The sequence below is a fragment of the Gasterosteus aculeatus genome, chromosome 7 (genome assembly GCF_964276395.1).
Source record: "Gasterosteus aculeatus chromosome 7, fGasAcu3.hap1.1, whole genome shotgun sequence".
Lineage (NCBI taxonomy): Eukaryota > Metazoa > Chordata > Actinopteri > Perciformes > Gasterosteidae > Gasterosteus > Gasterosteus aculeatus.
In genome coordinates, this window is record NC_135694.1 from 28,735,553 (window position 1) to 28,753,865 (window position 18,313).

General features: G+C 47.9%; 1 protein-coding gene across 1 annotated transcript; it reads left to right on the forward strand.

Moving 5' to 3' along the window:
• The first annotated feature begins 431 nt into the window (after positions 1-431).
• On the forward strand, positions 432-13,647 carry tlcd3a (TLC domain containing 3A). Its single transcript, XM_040180444.2, has 5 exons — positions 432-915; positions 6,176-6,262; positions 7,842-8,061; positions 11,113-11,208; positions 12,079-13,647. Exons 1-5 carry the CDS (start codon positions 794-796, stop codon positions 12,385-12,387), a joined length of 834 nt encoding a protein of 277 aa, XP_040036378.2. The 5' UTR covers positions 432-793; the 3' UTR covers positions 12,388-13,647.
• Positions 13,648-18,313: the final 4,666 nt, after the last annotated feature.

The following is an 18,313-nucleotide window of genomic DNA, read 5'->3' on the forward strand; positions in this document are numbered from 1 at the left end:
ACTCACACATCCTCTAATCCCATAAGATAATAACTGATACTTTATCAGAGCAAGTTGCTGACACGTCAGCCAGAAGAGCAGGTGATATTAGATATTAGGTGATGTTATGTTAATATCACGATTACAGTATTCTGCACTGGTCTTGTGACTAACTTGTAATTGGACATTGAGTCAAGGTCAAAATGGTAATTTTTCAAGTAAAATATAAATATATTAGAACATTCAACCTTTCTGTTCTCATTTAAGTGAACCGGGTGCCAAAATGGCTAATTGACAATCTGCTGTTCACTATTAACGGTTACTTTTATATTGAAACGAGGACGGACGTTTATATCCGTCACGTGAGAACAACAATTCATTTTCGAGTGCGTCTGTCAGACCTTCAAAATAAAAGATCAAATTGTGTAACGCGACCCTCGCGCCATGTGAACCGCCTCACCGGAAGCACCACCTTTCTTCCGGAGCCGGGTCAGGGCTTTTATTTTGACAGCAGATTGTAAAGCTCCGTTGGTTTAGCCCGCCCCGCTCGCCTTTAGCCCGAAAGTGGTGCTGCTGCTGCTGCTGAGCCTCGGCGGTGTGTGCGCGCGGATGGTGGACTGTTCCCGGTGAAGAAGAAGAAGAAAAAGAAGAAGAAAAAAAAAAAACACCGACAACCTTCCACCTCCTCCACCCCCCTCTCCACCCCCCCTCAGCCACGCTTTAAAATGCCTCATCGCCGTGTGTAAACGGGCGAAACTTGGCGGCGGGGAGAGAGTCAGGACTCCGGGCGGGTTTGAAGGAAAATACAGGCAGGATGTTGCAAGTTTTAGCTTGTGGCGCCGTAGTTTTCCCCGGTCTCTTCTTCGCCTTCAGGAAAATCCTGCCGTGTGTGTTCAAATACTGGAGCGATGCCGACGTGGTGCTGGTCAGCGAGAGGTAACCGGACTAAATCCATCCTTCTTTTACACAACGTCGCTTCGTGGCCAAATGCGACCGAACGCTGTTAGCTAATGTATAGCATTTGACCTTGTTTGGAGGCTCGTAGCTAGTAACGTCCCCCCCCTCTCAGTCAGTTAGCTAGCTAATCTTGTTATTTTATTTTATGTAACGTTAGCAAATTTACGATTACTGCTGGCTCCGTTGAATCACCGGATTACGTATTTTGTGTCATTGAATTTCCTGTTTCAACGAGTATCAACCGTTACGGTTTTTGCGCAAAATTGGCACAGTAATCCCCCCCCCCCAAAAAATAATCCGCAAATATCACAGCTAGCGTCAAACTACGGCTCTCTGCACGGGGAACGTTATATAATTGTAGTCATATCATGGCAGAAAAATAACTGTGTGTGTGTGTGTGTGTGAGAGAGAGAGAGAGCCTGTGACTGTATTCAATTGGGCTCTTTCACAGTGACTATCATCCATCAGATTCTTCTCACATGCATTATTTTATGGTTTCCTTTCACATGCAATAACTGCTGGTCTTGTAACACCATCGGAACCTTGCACCCCCCCCCCCCCCCCCCTCAAGGGGGGAGGAGGGTGGGGGTGCTTTGCAACAGCTCCACACAAGCAGGGACAAACCCAAGCAGTGTGTTATCATCAAATCTGCAGCCTCTTTGGTGACTTTTAGACCTCGCGACACTGTTTGTGTGTGCGTGTCAGTGTGACATGCTCACATGTGCACAGCTCAGTTCAATGCTCATTTGTACGCTGTCACTCTTGCTAATCCTCTGAGCTCCGGTCAGGGTCGAGTGCTGAGCTAGCCGGGCTCCTGGAAAACACTGAACCTTGCTCCTGAATAATGCTCCCACTCATTTACCGACGCTCGTCTAAAGGGAAACGCTCCTGCACGCCTCTCAGAGGACGTTTCACCGCCTGGTTGGCAACCGGTCCCTCGAGGTCCCGTGTCGGCGGGGGCCACAAAGGGCCCAGGCATTGGAGCATCTCAATCATGGTGGAAAACCGGTTGGGTAGAATTCACGTGCGCGCTGAGATCGTACAGTTTTTGTGTCCCTGTGTGCTTTCTGTGCCTTGTGCAAATGTCATTTAGTTTAATAGATGCGTGTGCGCGGCCTTCAACAAATACATGCGGTAAAACATAACTGGCAGAACGCGCCGGTTAACTGTCGCTTGGAGCTCATGTACGCAATTTACTGTATAATGTTCAAAGTAATAAGTCGGCTGACTGTAGTCATTGAGGTAGTAAAAACATTCATAAATGTGATTTAAACACTCAGCTTTACCGTAATACAACTTGGCTCCAAAGTCTCTACAATTCCCACAATGCAACGTGATTGTCTTTTATTCGCTATTGCAAGAAGTATACTAAGAAAACTGCTTTTATCTGAAGTTTACTATCTATATGGCGTAGAAGCACATATGCAGAGCTATTGAGGAGGAACTAGGTGACCGTAGACATTGAAGGACATTGTTTTTATTGAATATTAAGTGCAACGCTTCATTCAGAACTTTGACTTAAACATTCTAGATCAACATTCACAGCTTTTCTTCTTCTTCCTGTATGAATATTAATTGTGTCCAAACCTGCTTTTCCTGCCCGTTTACAGATGAAGGCACAGCTCCACTAATATTAACATCACTGTTAGTACTGTGAGACAGCTTAAGACTGTTTCACACTTTTGTGATTGAAAACATTTCCAATAACCGTGTAAAGTCCAAGAGACAAGAATACATCTGTTTATTTCCACAATTCATTCAAGGGTTTAAATAATGAAATAGTTTTGCTTTTTCTTTTCTTTTTTCTACCCAACTGATGTAACCAGCGTGTCTGACAAAGGGAGAAGTGGGTAGTGTAGTCAGCAAATGGTAACGTCTGAGCGGGCAGGAGGCCGCGCCGCGCAAAGCTCGATTGACACGCGATGTGAAAGCCTGCGTTGATGACGGCTCGACACCTAATGCATATGTCAAACCGGCTGAAAGGATCTCGTGTGGACCACGGATATAAAACGGTAGTTCTCAGATTGCGTCACACCTGGCAGGAGAACTGCCATCCTACCTGGGGTGCTGTGACGGTTGTCCTGGTTACCAACCGGGGAGGCGGGCATCACCTTTGCACCCCTCAGTACATGAGATCTGGGTTTCTACACGTCTTTCGGCTGAAAGTGAACTCTCGGCTACCAAGTGACCGACAAGCTTGAGTTGGAGCTCAAGCCAATCAAGTGGAAACTAAACGTCTGTGTTGACAACAACGGGAAGTGTTCGGCCTTTTCTCCTAATTTGTATTCCGTGATATCTAAGGGCAGAAACTGACGGGCCGAAAGCAAAGCAAAGCCCTCGTAGGTCAACTTGTATAAACGTTGCGTCCCGTGTGTCTGAGCTGATCATTTAGGATTTCGTCATGAAAGGTGTTTCTTACCAGGCCGTTCAGATATTTGGACTCGGGCAAAAGAGCAGACTGGTGTGAGTTACTTCAACAGCACGGTAGATAAGATTTCAACTCCTCATTGTAATTCTATAAGAACATGTGACTCCCCACCCCTCCCCCCCCGTAAATATAAGGCCGTAGTATGTACTCCTCACACTGTGGTGGGCTTTAGGACAATGACGCCGCCATCAGTAAGAGCCTTAAAAATGACCCCATAGTTAAATCAACAGCTCTGAATGTTTCTCAGTCAACACTGGGAAGTTAAAGGACATTATCTGGGTTATTTAGGCTAATGGCGTAAGTCACACAGGCAACGTTTAATACGGAATAGATACCTTTCCTTAACTAGGTTGACTCTTTGGTCGTCCTTTACTGGTTGTAGTTGGCGCCGGCCAACTAGAGGTCATAGTTCACTCCCCTTTACCCATTGGGGTGGTGCTGCTAATTATGGTTCAATTCATCGCTTAGCGATTCCGAAGCTATCCAGGTAGCGTTCCGTTCATCGTCTCATCAGTCCCTCTGCTGCTGCCACAGTGGTGACGATGCAGCTGCAGTCACTCAGGGTTCCTCCCCGCCATGAAATGCACCCCGGCTGCTTCCCTTTTTTTTTTTTTTTGCCTCTGCTGTCACTTTTCCTTCCGCGCTCTGCCGCAGCACCAATGCAAACCTACAGATTACGTAGCCCACCTACTGGAGGAGCTAAACCCCCCCCCCCTCCCCACACTCTCATGATGGTCGTTCACCGAGCGTGTGACGGAGCACGGGAGAGCGAAAGCCGTCCGTGCGTAACGCCACCGACTGAAGGGAGACTCCGGTCGAGAGATGGAGAGGGGGGTGGGGGGGGAGTGTGAGAGTACGTCGCCGGCCCGACAGCGGAAAGAAAAGACAACGTTGCTGAACGAGGCAGCAACGCGCTCTTCCCTCCAATCCCCCCCACCCCCCGTCCTCCTCCTCCTCCTCTGCGCGCCACTCACCCCACCAACCTGCAGCCTTTCACCGGACACACAGTAAATGAGTTGTGTTGAAATCTGGGTCTTGTGATGGAGTGTGCGACCATATGGCCCTAGAAGGCAGCGAGGCGTGGGGGTAAAATGCGTGTGTGTGAGAGAGAGAAAAAGAGAGCGTTTCTCGGGGTAGAGTTCATGGACACACACAGACACACAATCCAGTTAGGCATTTCCAGCTCAGGCCTGTGGTTTTGTGGTTGCCGACCACGTGGCCTTTGTTGCCTCGGCGCCGTCATGGCCGCATTCCCGGTGAGATTGGTGCAAGCTGACGGCCGGTTCCAGCGGGGAACACAAACTCCCCCTTTGTTGTCTCAATCTCGCCGCTTGCGACACACCGTGTTCTCGTTAAGTAGACGAGAAAGAAGGCGTCCCTTTTAAAGCTGGTCCTTCCGTCCAGCAGGAAGTAAAAGGCGACGCGTTCTGCGGCGTGCACGTGGTCTCAGTGGGGTCCCACTTGTGTCGACCAGGCCCGTTGGCTTAGTGACAACGTGTCCAATGCATAAGTGCTGTCAAACAAATCCCTGGGTTCACACTAATTTGTGTGTGCGTGTGTGTGTGTGTACTTGCCATGAGGGCCGTCTTGACCTGAACTTTAGTCAGTTGCCCAATTTCTATTCATTCCCGTTGCTCTCTTTTAAAGTGAGCCACATTCGCCGATGAACATGCTGCTTTTTATCTCAACGCCCCTCCACCCCTCCCTAATTCCACTATAACAACCTAGATAACGGGCCGTCCTGCTGGGCGAAGACAGTCCGGAAGTCTCTACCACATCAGTTATAATCAAAGTACTGATGTAAGATGTCGCGTACTGGCCAGACATCTTTAAATGGTTACGTGTGCAGCAGGGTCTCTGCGTGGTTTGTGTACCTGATGTTGGGACACAGTTTTCTGGCCTCATTCATTGGTTGATTTTTTTCCTTTCTTTTTTGTTTTGATGGTAAAATGAGTTGATACAAACCACAAGAAAAGGCTCGAGTAAGCGGAGTGACTGAGTCCCACCAGATGAGACGACGGTTGCTCGTGTGTTGTGTCTCCACCGTTGTGTGGTTTGGTGATGAGTGGGTGCGAACCCGGCGCGCAAAGTGCGGTGAAAAGCGGAAACAGCGGCGTGTGAAAGGCCCTCGCTGAGTGCTTCGGCATGAACTGCATGTTTTATCGGGTTTCAAAGCCGATTACTGTCCGTGCTGCAGAGTCGGAGAACAGAAAGCAGCAATTCATAGTTTGAACAAATTGGTGTTTATAATCCAACGTCCTGTTCGAAATGGCCAGAAATCCTTCTTTTTTCTTTTTTCGTCCCACAGAACATTGGTCAATGAGTTTTTAAAGTTACTGTTTAACACATTGACTTGTGGGTATACTTCTAAGGTGTGTGTGGGTGTGTGTTCTCCTCTGTCACATGCTGTTTATAGACGAGGAGGGCCGAGGCCCGGCACTGCTAATCCCACGAGGTTACACTCGACTGCCCGTGTGGTTCACCTGAGGGGACGCGTTTCCCCAAAGCGTGACCCACGTTCATCAGGTTTCACTTGCGAAATAAATTCCGATGCTGTACTTGGAGGCAGCTCACTGCAGCGTGCTAACCGGCTCAAACAGGCAATGCTAACATGTTCACGTTTAGCCGGCGTAGGGTTGACCATCTTAGCCATAACACTGGCCCGCCGGCGCCACGTTGCCATGGTGACCATGGCTATAAACATCTCTATCTCCACGTGATATTCGCAGCTGCAGTGTATCAACTGTCCACCTATGGCTTGTATCACTTTGTATAACTTTCTCTCTGAACCTTTTTGTGTCTTTTTCTCAGACTGGTGTCCTCCATCCATGCCGTCATGGCAACCACGGTGGGAGTCATCGTTGTGTCATCATGCCGGGAGAGCGTCATTAACGCCAGGTTCGATAACTAATTGTGTTTATTTGTGTTTTCACTTTCGCGCAACTTTTTTTTATTTTTTTAAACCAATTCAGCGGCAAGTCAAACGTTAACTTGGGAGACGATTTGTCCGCCTGTCAGTCAGTGTTCTCTTTATTAAAACTAGGCGGGGCTTGCGTTTGCGCCTGTTGTTCTCGGCTGGACAGAGAAAATAAGCAGAAAAAAACAGTAGAAGGACCAGTTTAATATGTGCCCTATTTACTTGTTAAATAAGGGCCGAGGTGGCTCGTCTTATGCTGGTGATTTCTTCCTGTCTGTTTTGGAAACAGTTGTGTAGAGACCTCCCACACTTTATCCCACAGTGGTTCCTCATTGCTTGCACAATTATGTATTTACAGTCTGGCAAAACAACTGTCCTTTATTTTTTTTAAATATATTTTCAATATATATATTTATTCTTTTCAATGACTGTTTTATTTGTTTCCTCGAGCTCTGGCTACACATCAGCACCCCGGTAGCAAGTTAGCACAGCGTTCGCCTCCCATTGCCGTTTTGGGAGGTGTGGTGCTAAGCTAATGCTAGCGTTATAATCCTACCGAGTGCTCGGGCAGGCCCAGTTTTCGGGGCAGCTAATCTCCAGAACCCCCCCCCCTCCCCTCCCCTCCCCTCCACCGACTGGGCTTAATTCCTCCACAGCGCTGCTCAGTTCTGCCGTCCGATGACGCGTACGGCGGCCCGGGGGCTTATGGGACACATGGTCCGGTGTCAGACCCACGGACACTCTAATACTCTGTCACAATCTGTGCCTTTTTTTAGCCTTCACTGCCTCTGTGACAGTAACTTTTTGAAAAACATCCCCCTACTTGGGCTGGAGCTTCATGTCAGTCCGTGTTAACACAAGGAGCGTTTAGTTATCCGTGTTTTCCTCCGTGAACGCTACGGTGACCTGTACCTAACCTCTTGGTTGGCCGTGATTATTTTCTTCCTAATAATATATGTGTATGTAATTATATTTTTATTCTATACAAATCTCTGTATGTGTAAGGTGTGTACCTGGTTAAACGTGTTCCATCCGTATAGCTGCTGTGCGCGTATTTATATGGAGAATTTTTTCTTTTTTTGTCCTCACAAAAATAGCCGTTAGCCGTATTTTCCCATTGCCTTTATACAGAAAATATACACGCGAGCAAATCGCCTCGCGCAGTCTCAGTGGTTCGTTGTGCCCGACTGCTCTTCATCCCTCCATCCACTGACCTTAAGAGCTGAAAAGCCTGGTCAGAGGTCAGAGGTCAGTGGCTCAGCTCTGCTTTGCTGCGTGCTGTCCACATAATTCACCATCACGGTAACCGGGGCTCATTAGAAGGCTGCAGCCACCCGGCTCGTTTGTTACACTGCACTTCCTTCCTTCCGCCCTAAAGCCGGTGTGTGTCTGCGTGAGAGAGAGACGAGGCCGACGGGTAAACCACTTTCTGCGTGTTCACCATTTATCGACTTCTCAACGAGATGGCGTATTTGGGCCTGCTAACTTTGTCCGAGAAGATTCTGGTCAGAATAAATAAAGCCGTGTTGTCGTTTTTTTTCTTTTTTCCTCCCTCCTCAGGCACTGGCTGGCCACCTACTTCATCGTCTGGTACGGCGTGCCCTACATGACGTACGACATCTTCGCCATGTACCTCAGCCACTACCACCGCTTCCACGTCAAAGGGCACGAGAGCTACAAGCGGCATTCGCTGAGGACCGTCAACTCCTTCGTCCGCCGCGAGTTCCTGCTGGTGTTGCATCACATCGCCCTGCTCACCATCCTGCTGCCCGTCACGCTGGTGAGGAGAGGCGCAGGCGGCGTGGGCCAGAGCTTGTTGTCAGTAGTCAGGGCGGATAATTAAGAGCGTGAAAGCGCCGCGAGGTCAGGGGTCAGTCGCCTGAGGTGTTGGCGGCAAAGCGACTAGTAGCACGGACCGCCGCCTCGTTACCGCACCCGTCACGGGTCTCAAGGGTTAACAATATAGGAAACATGACCAAAAAATGTGCAGTTTATAATGCGATGGGGGGGAAAAGGTCCATGAACCTTGTCCAGAAAATGTCTGACTTTGTAGAGTTAAATGCTTCAGTTTCCATCTCACTGAGGACGGTCAGAATTGGGAAGCTATTTACTGTTCCTGGAGATGGATAATGGACAACATTGCATTTTGGGTAAATATAATTGCCGCTGTTCTGTTTTTTTCTTTCTTTTTTTTTTCTTTACTTTTTCTTACAGACCAAATCCATTAGTCTCATTGCGTGTGTGTGTGTGAGCAAACAACAATGGCGCCGACGACGCTATACAGTTGGGAGAAGTCACGTGTTCTGTCCGTTGCCAGTAATGCGCCGTTAGTTCCCGCTGTGAGGCGGTGCGTTGTTCTCAGATCAATCCTCTCTTTGAGCTGCATCATCTCCTAATGATTACTTAAGTGGCAACAATAAAAGCGGCCCGGTGCTCACTGCTATGTTTTACCAAACTAGTACATTAGTGTGCAAAACACGATAATCCAGCTGGTTCTGCAAACATCTGTCATCTCGCTGCGCTGTGGGATGTTACCGTGGACTGCCACTCCGGTTGGTGCAGTAGAAAGGAACACTCGCTGGTTTACTGCATAGTCCGTTTCACTTGGGCAGTTCAGGAAAGGAAATGGAGCAACTATTGATTACGTTCCTGGAACAATTGGCGAGAAATCATTTTGGTTCCTTGGCGTCGTTGAATTGTGAGCGTTGCAAAGGGACGGATGGAGAAACGCCGGATGAAAGATGCAGCTGGTTTCTTTGCGATTGTTGGTGGAATGTCGGAGGGGAAAAAGGCCGCCGGCCAAAGATCTCGATGTTGGATGAAAAAAGGAAAAGGTGATTTGTGTGGATGGATATACAGTCAGGGAGAAGCACTGTGGACCATGAAGACTTACAGCGCGGGTTTGAACTGCAAATTGGAAACCTACTGAACTGTCCCACGAACACAATTTGAGTTCATAATGGTGCTGCCGGTTTTCTGACTCCCTCCGATGGGTTCAGTGTCGGTCAGAATGGAAGCCAATTAACACCGCGATACGGTCACGGAGGACCTTTCCCTTTCTGCAGCCGGCCCGTGGCACCGGCACCCTGCTCTCCGCGGAGGACCCAGGTTAGCAGTGCCAGGGGCAGCTGAGACCCGGCTCACATAACCCTCCATTATTCAGCCCCCGTCATTGTCAACTGCCTCCTCTTGTTCCCGCACTCGTCAGCTTTGTGCCACTCCGATAGGCCACACGAGCCGGGTGGCGGGGGGGGGGGGGGGGGGTCGAGCAGCCGGCCTGTTGAAAGTCTCTATAGTACTTTATGTTTGGAGAACTTGTGGTGCTCTAAATGTTTGAATTGGCCCTTTTTTTGCAGATGACACCTGGACATGTTGCAGGATGGCAGATAGTTTCCCAATTGCTTTGCTTGAAAAGTGCTTATAAGTAGAAACTGTGGTATTTGTCTCCCACTGCAGTTATTGGATTTAGAGGGAAGCGGCCGTCTCAGAAGCCTCGTGTCAAGTGTCATGCGAGAGCTTTCCGCAGCGTGAGCATGTTTGAATGTTTGGCGGATAAAACGTGGTTTAAGTTCGACCCGCGGTGTGAAGTTTCCCTCTGTGCCCTCGATCCTTCTTTCATGGACAGATGGCGGGAGGGGGGGGGGTCACGTCCCGAGCCCATCATGCTTTATTCATCGCGCAGCTACCAGTCAGCGCTCGCCTTTTGTCTCTTTAGCCGTCCAGACTGACTCACCTATTTTCGGATGGCCTCTCTGACTACGCAGCACTGTGCCGCTGGGCGGTATTTTGAAAGCTTCATTCATTAATTATGCACAGGACATGGCTGCCTACCCCCCCCCCCCCCTCCCCACCCGCTGTGGCTCGCCGCACGCTGCCCCTTTTTTTTTGGTTGCCGTGTTGAAGTTGTAGTAGAATGGGGCGGTTGTGGCGTTGTACTAAAGGAGCGTGTAGATTACCAACAGACCGCTAAAGGATGTCGCTCTCGAATCGAATCCACCTGAATGTATTTCTGGATCGGAGCATCCTCGCCTGCGCACGAGTACCGGACTTACTGTTGCTTTGTTTGTTGCTAATGACACTACAAAACCCACGTTGACCTTTTGACGACTTGGAAAAACAAAGATTTTATAGTTCAACTGACTTGTCGAGTTCGATGTGTGATCTTCTTTGCCTGTGATTGGAGGACACGAGTGGAGTTCTCCGCCCCTTTTTTTTTTGTCTCCAGGTGATCCTGCTCAACTCGTAAAGCCGGGAAATACCACACAACCTCGTCAGCTTTGCAAGCTGTGTGTGTTGTCGTGGTTACCAGTGACTGGTGAATGCATCAGTTACCAATAACAAGTTAGGCCAGCAGCACTTTGGTTACCAACCTGAGCGCGTTGCCGGTGAGCGGCTGAATTGAGACACCCCCCACTGGACGGTTGGTAGGCGACGGGACGACAGGGATCCGCTTTCATCCTGACTTTGCACAGCGCTCGTTGCAACGTCCCTCTGCAGCCTGCAGATTCCTTTTTAAGGAAAGATATGATGTGGCTTCAGCTGCGTCCCAGTGAGGCCTCCCAGGTGCTGCTGTCCACTGATAACTGAGGAGAAGCTGCCCTGCCATGAACGACCAACACACAAACGTCAAAAAATATCATAAATAACCCTCAGATTTCAACCTTGGGATACATAATGTTTTTCAAACCTTGATAAATGCGTCTCTTTTTCAAACCTGTCTCGCCACATTTCCACTGAGAGCGCTGCAGAGTTGTCCTTGAATGTCAGCTGTGTGCTTTTCTGCTCGTGTTTGTTTGCTCACTGCGTGTGCTCTGTTTGTCTGTCCCCTCAGTTCTTCAGAAGGGACCAGGGGGATTTCTTCGTCGGCTGTTTGTTTCTAACGGAGCTCAGCACGCCCTTCGTCTCCCTGGGGAAGATACTTATTCAGGTGAGACCGGGAAGTCGCCCGCCTGCTGTGGACTGCGCGCTGTCCCTGTTTTTTTTACGGCGGCCACTGGTTTTGGGAAGGCGCAGAGTCTGCACGTTAAGAACGGCCACAGTTACTTTGTCAGAAAGGTCAACAAGCGTTCCCAACGGAGCCGTCTAGAATCAATCCACGCCATCGGTGATCGGGCGTCTCGCCCCGTTCAGAAAAACCCGAGGAGCTTCGTTTCAGCTCGTCACTGTCCCATCAATAATTAAGGTGCACGGCTCCCCCTCACCAAAAAAAAGACAAGTCAGTGGCATTCAGCTGAGGAGCCCTGGCGCTCTCTCTCTCTCTCTCTCTCTCTCGCACATTAATGGTGGTCAAGGCCTCCCTTAGTCATCCCCCCCATGCTCCGCCCCCTTTTAAATCCTGCGCCGTAGTGGGCCACTCGCCGCGTGTTTTTGGTGAAGCCGTGATCAAAGAACCGAAGAGGACTCAGGGTGACACCTGGTGTCTGCGGAGGTGGGGGGGCTGCTCGTCTACGCCGCCCGCGTTGACTCCCGGCCCGGCCCGGCCCGGCCCGGGGGCCCATCCAGCCTTTCAGCGGCGGTCTGAAGAGATGGAGCCCAGGAAGATCTCCGAGAAATCCGCAGTATGGTGTTTCAGGACGGGAAAGCTGGTCTCCCCGAATCCCAGCTGACTCTTGTGATTTGATGTGTCAGCCCGTTTCAGGATGACTCATCCGGAATATTTCACAAGACGAGGGACTTTGTTATATTTTGACGGAATCCAAGAGATAACTGCACAATTAAACAATGAACCCGTTTTAATTCTAGTACAGCCCCTTTACCGTGTTGTCATACTTTGACCTCCTCTCTCCTCCTCCTCCAGCTCAGCCTCCAGGAATGCTGGCTGCACAAGGCCAACGGCGGCATGGTCCTCCTCACCTTCTTCCTGTTCCGCATCGCCCTCTTCCCCTACATGTACTGGGTGTACGGCCGCCACTACGGCATCCCGCTCTACAGCGTGCCCTTCCACCTGCCGCTGTCCGCCAACCTGGGCAACACCTGCATCCTGGGGCCGCAGGTCTACTGGTTCGTCCTCCTCTGCCGAAAGGGCTGGCGTCTCTACCGGCGCGGCCGGGCGCCGCCGGACTCTCCCCCCGCGCCCGCCGTCACGGACAATGCGAAGGAGGATTGATATCCGGGTTCACCTGTTTGGTTTTCTTCTTCTTCTTCTTTTGCCCGCTCACTCAGCTACTAACGCAACTACTTCTGCAGAAAGGCACTAGTTTTGACATTTCGAAGCGGCGTCCCCCGGCCCCCCCCCAATCCCCCTCCCCGTCATTCTTCTGTAGTGTACCAGGACTGCCTGCTGTTCGCACACTTTAAATCCTCTGTTACAAAATCTGCTGCCTACGTGGACCTCACGCACCGATACAGCCCTACTACTGACGTCTGATGATTTGCTTCTTCTTTTTGAGGGGGTGTCGGGGGGGTCGGCTCTTGCCTGGATCTTGTTGCTACACTGCATCCGTTGACATTTACCACACTGGAGAAGAGTTTTTTTTTTTTTTTTTTTTTTTGTGGCTTCACATAGAGAGTTTTTAAAAAAGCGGCAGAAAGTGAAGAAGAGACGCGCCCCCCCACCCTGCGCCCCCCCCACCACCACTCCTACCGTGTTTACAGCCTCCGCTGACTTGGTCTGTTACAGTGTTTGTGTGAGTGGCTGCTGCGATAGGTTCTATTTATTGGTATAATAATTTTGCTGTGAAAGGTTGGCTGGTTGCGGCTCACCGATCAGGCCGACGGGGGGGGGGGGCAGGGGCACGGGGGGGTGGGGGGGCGGGGTTGCGGGCGGGACGCAAACATACATGTCTCCTCATTCACCCGCTTTAATGTGACGTCTCGCCTCTTATCATTTTATTAGTAGTTCCCCACAGAGCATCTTACAGTGGCAAATCTGCAGCGACAGTCCCCGCCCCCCCCCCCCCCCTACCCCCTCCCCCCTCTCTCTCCACTGCTTTTAAGTCAATTGGCTCACTTATTTTCCAGAGGGCCCCTCGCCGCCCCCCACAACCCCATCCTAGCTCCCAATGCATGGTCACCCAACCCCCCCGCCCCCCCCGGGTCATGATTTGGGGAAAACTTTCACTTACATTTTAAGAAAAACTTTCAGGAATTCCGTTCTGCAATAATCTCCGGTGTTGAATGGCGCCTCCACCTCCGCCTCAGTGGAAACCATTTTTCTTTTTTCATGATATGCATGGCATTAAACAAGTCTGTGCTGGATTCTATTTTTTTTTTTTTTTTTAGGTTGATACTTCAAAGATCTCAAGACCTCAAATAACTAACCTTTAAAAAAAAGAAAAAAGAATTGCCAGACTGCTCTCAATGTCTAAATAACAATGTAAAGCGATGATGGGACAAGATTAAAAAAGTATTGTGTATTTGGACTAACTCCCACTGGCAAGGATTTTTAATTTCTGCAAGGTTTCTATCATTTGCATGCACGAAGAGTTGGGTCGTTATTGGCTAGCGAGAGATTCGTCTTTCGAATCAGCAATCTCCATCTGACGCCGGAGCGTCGCCATAGCAACGCTGCAATGCTGGCAGAGCCGGCAGAGGCGCGGGGGGGGGGGGCGCAGTCTGAGGATGACTCACGGTCAAATGTTAAGGATGCGGGGAGCGATCGGCCACGATAAACAACGACGCATGAGTGATATCGGGAGCGACTATTCCTGGGAGTAACTGTCGACCATAGATTTATACACACTGTATATACCAAATGTTTTTAGAGATCTGCGTCATGTTTTCGTTTCATCACAGAATCTAAAATAGTTTTTAACCATAAACCTCTATCGCAAGCTCCTAATTAGACCCGAGACCTTTTTATTTAGTCTTTTTTTTCATGCAATCTTTGGTGTTTCTGTATTCAGTTGCATGAAGACCTTAATCTTCAAGGCATATTAGAGAAAATCACATGCTTCACTTTCATATCAAATCAAAGAATAAATAGAAGGTATTATTTTCTTAAGAATGCAGCAGGGTTGGTTTCATGCACAACACTAATGTTCATTCAACTCTAATATTCTTGGTCATTGAAGCTTTATAGTAAACTAACTGATTCATGAGTGGGTTTATGGCCTTTTTTTTTAAAATGTCCTGCAAATTCAATCTATGCAAGAAGAGGCCGCCGCGGTGCATGTATACAACACTAATGTGTCATTTGGGATTTCTTTTTTTTTGGGACCATACATTTATTTGTGCTGTACATTTCTTCTGGGACTACACACTACAAATCATGGTCTCGTATTGCATTTCACTTTTTACGCTTGTCTCTTTAAATCTTAAATTTAACTTTAACTGAAGAATGCTGAAGAAAAAAAAAAGTGTATAAGAAACAATTTTTGTAGCATAAACCAACAAGACAAATTGCTTGAGTTTACTTGGATTGGAAAACGACTCGACGGAGCTCTCACCTTTTCCGGAAAAAAAGATTGCATGCAACTAATAACCATATAGTTTGAAAGTCTGACGGCTTTACAAGTATTGGTGTCCTGATAACACGACTCTATGGCGGCTAATTACTTTATTGAGGGACTAACGGCGTTACCTGTTATCCGTATCTCTGTTTGCTCTTTTAACTTTGGTTTCAATTTGAAACCTTTTACTCACGGCACTCACTCGAATGGTCTTCTGTCATGACCACTTCAAAGCCAGCCTATGTGATGACCCCCCCCCCCCCCCCCTCCCCCAACCCCCCTCCTCCGGATTCTGAAGTGTGGTGACACGAGCGCGGGCGAGAGAAAGGTCGTCTAACTGACTCAGTCATGTCAGTTAGACGACGGTATCGATGTGTGCCGGTTTTGTGACCACGAGCTGTCACCACTTGAGAGTTTTACATTTCGTATTGATTAACATTAGTGTCAAGAAAGCCTAGTTTCTCCCCGGAGAAGCGCTGCCAACAGCCCGACGCCTCCGCCTCTCGCACCCGACCCGTCTCTCCAGATGTGCGGCGATGCACATCGAATGGCCCGGTGACCCCCCCCCCCGAGGCTTAATTGAGTGCCCGTTGTTTCCTCCCTTCCATCCTCCTCCCATCATGCAGTGCTGCGTCTTTTTCCTTTCTCACTCACCTCGGCCTCTCGGCTCTGCAGCGACGGAGGGTTTCTGAGAGCACAGCGTTCCCTCCTCCCTCCTCTCTGCCGCCATCTGTCGTCAGGATTATCCGATTGTCCGCTCGGCGGTTTGCAGGCACCACCAGTTGGGATTAGTGGGCCTCTGCAGGAGTTTCTTGTAAAAAAAAAAAAAATCGTGCACGTCTCCCATGTAGTCTGCTACATGCATCGTCATTGTCCTGCCATGACCTCACCCGCCACCAAATACACGAACCATCTGGAATATGCCGTTGTTTTAATGCTTTATTATAATCTATTCTTGTTTTACCTCGTGTGGAAAAGCCATTGCGACAGCTTTCGTACCATCATGACGCAAAACTATTTGAGGCGTAGTTGCAGATCTTCAATTCCCTAAAGTCAAGCATGTTGTGACACTTTTTGCTTTGCAGGGAAAAAATGTCCAGTCTTTTATTATTTTTTTGCTAGTTCGTCTGACATCCCAGCAGAATTCACAGGAGAATTATGGTTGTGTCCGTCCGATTTAACATTGATGTGTGGGAACTGTTTAATAGACCATTTGGATGAGTATGAAATTGAGGTATAAGATTTTATGGGTCTCTAAGCTAAGCTTTGAATTCATGGCATAAATAAAATAGAGCATTTGATTTCTGCAACAATTTCCTCGTTTTGGTCATCAAAATGTGTTTCATGGAAACAGTTGATTATTTTAATTGTGCCGTTCTTTGCGATTAAGAAATCAACAATATATATTCAGTAAGTTCATTAAGTTTGGACAAGTGACTTTGTCCAAAATTTCACATGTAATTTCTATACAAAAATAACACCCATATCATTTTATGACACTTCCTTGCTGATACCTGATATTTGAGAAGAATAAAAACCGACATCTGATTATTTGGTCTGATCTGATCGCACTGACCGCACTGCATCGTTCTTTAAACTCTCACAGGGAAAACCAGCCACATTATTTCCATTGCTTGGTGTCTCACACCATCGGATCCTGAACCTGTGAATCGCTCCGTAAGAATTACCGGAGAGGCACATATCTTAACAGGTGTTCTCTGGTCACTTGATGGATTCTTATTATCAACAGTCTTAAGTTCTCTGCTCAGGGTTTGATGATGTTTGAAGATGTTAACGTGTGCGTGGGCGCGTGTGTAGAGCTGTTATTGCGAGATGGTGAAACTGATTCTGAAGATGATCACAACTAGATTGGTATGCGGTTTCTTTTCTAAATATTTTTAAAGCAATTTGTTTTGCGAAGCTATTTTTCTTGTATTCCTGCTTTCTGACTTCTAAGGGTTGGTGAACCAAAGACCGACGGTTAATTACAGCCACTGTAAAAACAGAGTACCATTTTCCTCTTCATTTGGTCCTTTAGAAATGCTGTATAAATGATTTGTCTTAATTATTAATTGACCGGCTTCTCGTTAACATCTTTTCTTTGCGTCCCAGAGAGCGGCCGGACAGTTTGGTTTGAGGTGGTTTCCTCTCTCATCTCCACTAAATGCACACCCAGTACGTTTACTGTATGGCAGCGGGACGTTTAACTCCTACATAATGATCGTAACGTTAAAAAAGAAGAAACAAATATTTGTATAACTTGTAAGTAAAGAGTGGGAACACGGGCACCAAATGAACGTCCGCCCGGAGTGACTCAGCTGTACAATGCTAAAGCTACGTAGCATCTCCTCACCCTTCGCCTTCCTGCTACCGCTTTAATATCAGCTTCATGTCAATAGGGTGTTAAGGTTGTAAACCTCATACTAACACTTCATCTCACATGTTTGTTTGACTAACACTTTAGCATCAATGAGAGAGTCCCAGAGTCCATGCTAACGCTTTATCTTACGCTACTGAGCCATAATAAGCTAATAAGTTATTATTACCCTTAAGTTAATCAGCACTTTAGCGCATCGAAGGGCAACACCAAGCGAACGCTTAGTGTGTTGAGTTGAATCACTGAATCACAGGAAACGTTTCAGAAAAATGATTTAGATTAAACCTTCAGGAACAAGAAAAACTGGTTTATGGAACGAGTCTTTCTTCGCTGCTTGGAGTTGTAGCCCTCATTGCTGTGATGTAAAATCCCATTTATATTGCATTATACTTGGGTTAAAGCTAAATGAAAGCTCCATTGCATCCATGTTCCCATCATCCTTTGTTATTTTACATCCAAAAATAAGAAACAAAATCTGCTCCGCAGTGTGACGTTTTGGAGTTTCTGTGGCTTGTTGAGATGATTTGCCTGGCAGATGATTTTGGCTCATAGCTGAAGGTCTTGAAGCTAAAACAGGTTCAATAAATTGTGGCATCGGAAGCAACAATGAGCCGATTGTTCGGCTCACGACGTGTAGTTTGTCTCAGCCGCGTGTCGTTCGGTCATAATGACATTCTCAATAAAGCCACCTCTCACCTGCTTTCAACCACCATGACGGTGACCTCCTAGAAGCAAGGATCAGCCACACCTACAGAGGCGAGGGTCAGGTGGAGCAGTGACGTAGTCGAGGTCCACAGGATAGTCTGGCATGTTTCTGGTCGGTCGCAAAATACAGCCGAGGTCAGAAGTCCTACGATCTGAAGTGGTGTCTCTTGAACGCGCAGCAACGACATTCTCCTGTTTGATTTGTTTCCGGCGGGACGTGAAAGCAGCCTTTGCATCGTGCAGATGTCAGAACTGCTTTGATTCAAAGCGCTGCGGGAATCAGTCGCTGGGACAGATTTTGAGCCGTGGAGACTTTGATCTCCAGTGCCTTGGGAAAAAAAACAAGCAAAAACAATTTGGCATTGAGGAAAAAAAATAAAAATAAAAGTCAGTTAAAATTGGCAGGTGGTGTTTACAGGTTGCGGCTGACGTTCGTTAAAAATCATATCCTGAACATAATCACTGTTTCATTCATTTCGCATTTCATTTCACTCTAATCGTGAAGAGAAGTCTTATAGTTTGTTTTATTTTTTTAATGTATTAAGTGGTTGTTACCATCA

Coding starts and splice junctions, on each gene's coding strand:
- tlcd3a (XM_040180444.2), top strand. CDS start 794: ATGTTGCAAGTTTTAGCTTGTGGCGCCGTAGTTTTCCCCGGTCTCTTC. Junction 916..6,175: donor GTGGTGCTGGTCAGCGAGAG/GTAACCGGACTA, acceptor TCTTTTTCTCAG/ACTGGTGTCCTCCATCCATG. Junction 11,209..12,078: donor TGGGGAAGATACTTATTCAG/GTGAGACCGGGA, acceptor CTCCTCCTCCAG/CTCAGCCTCCAGGAATGCTG.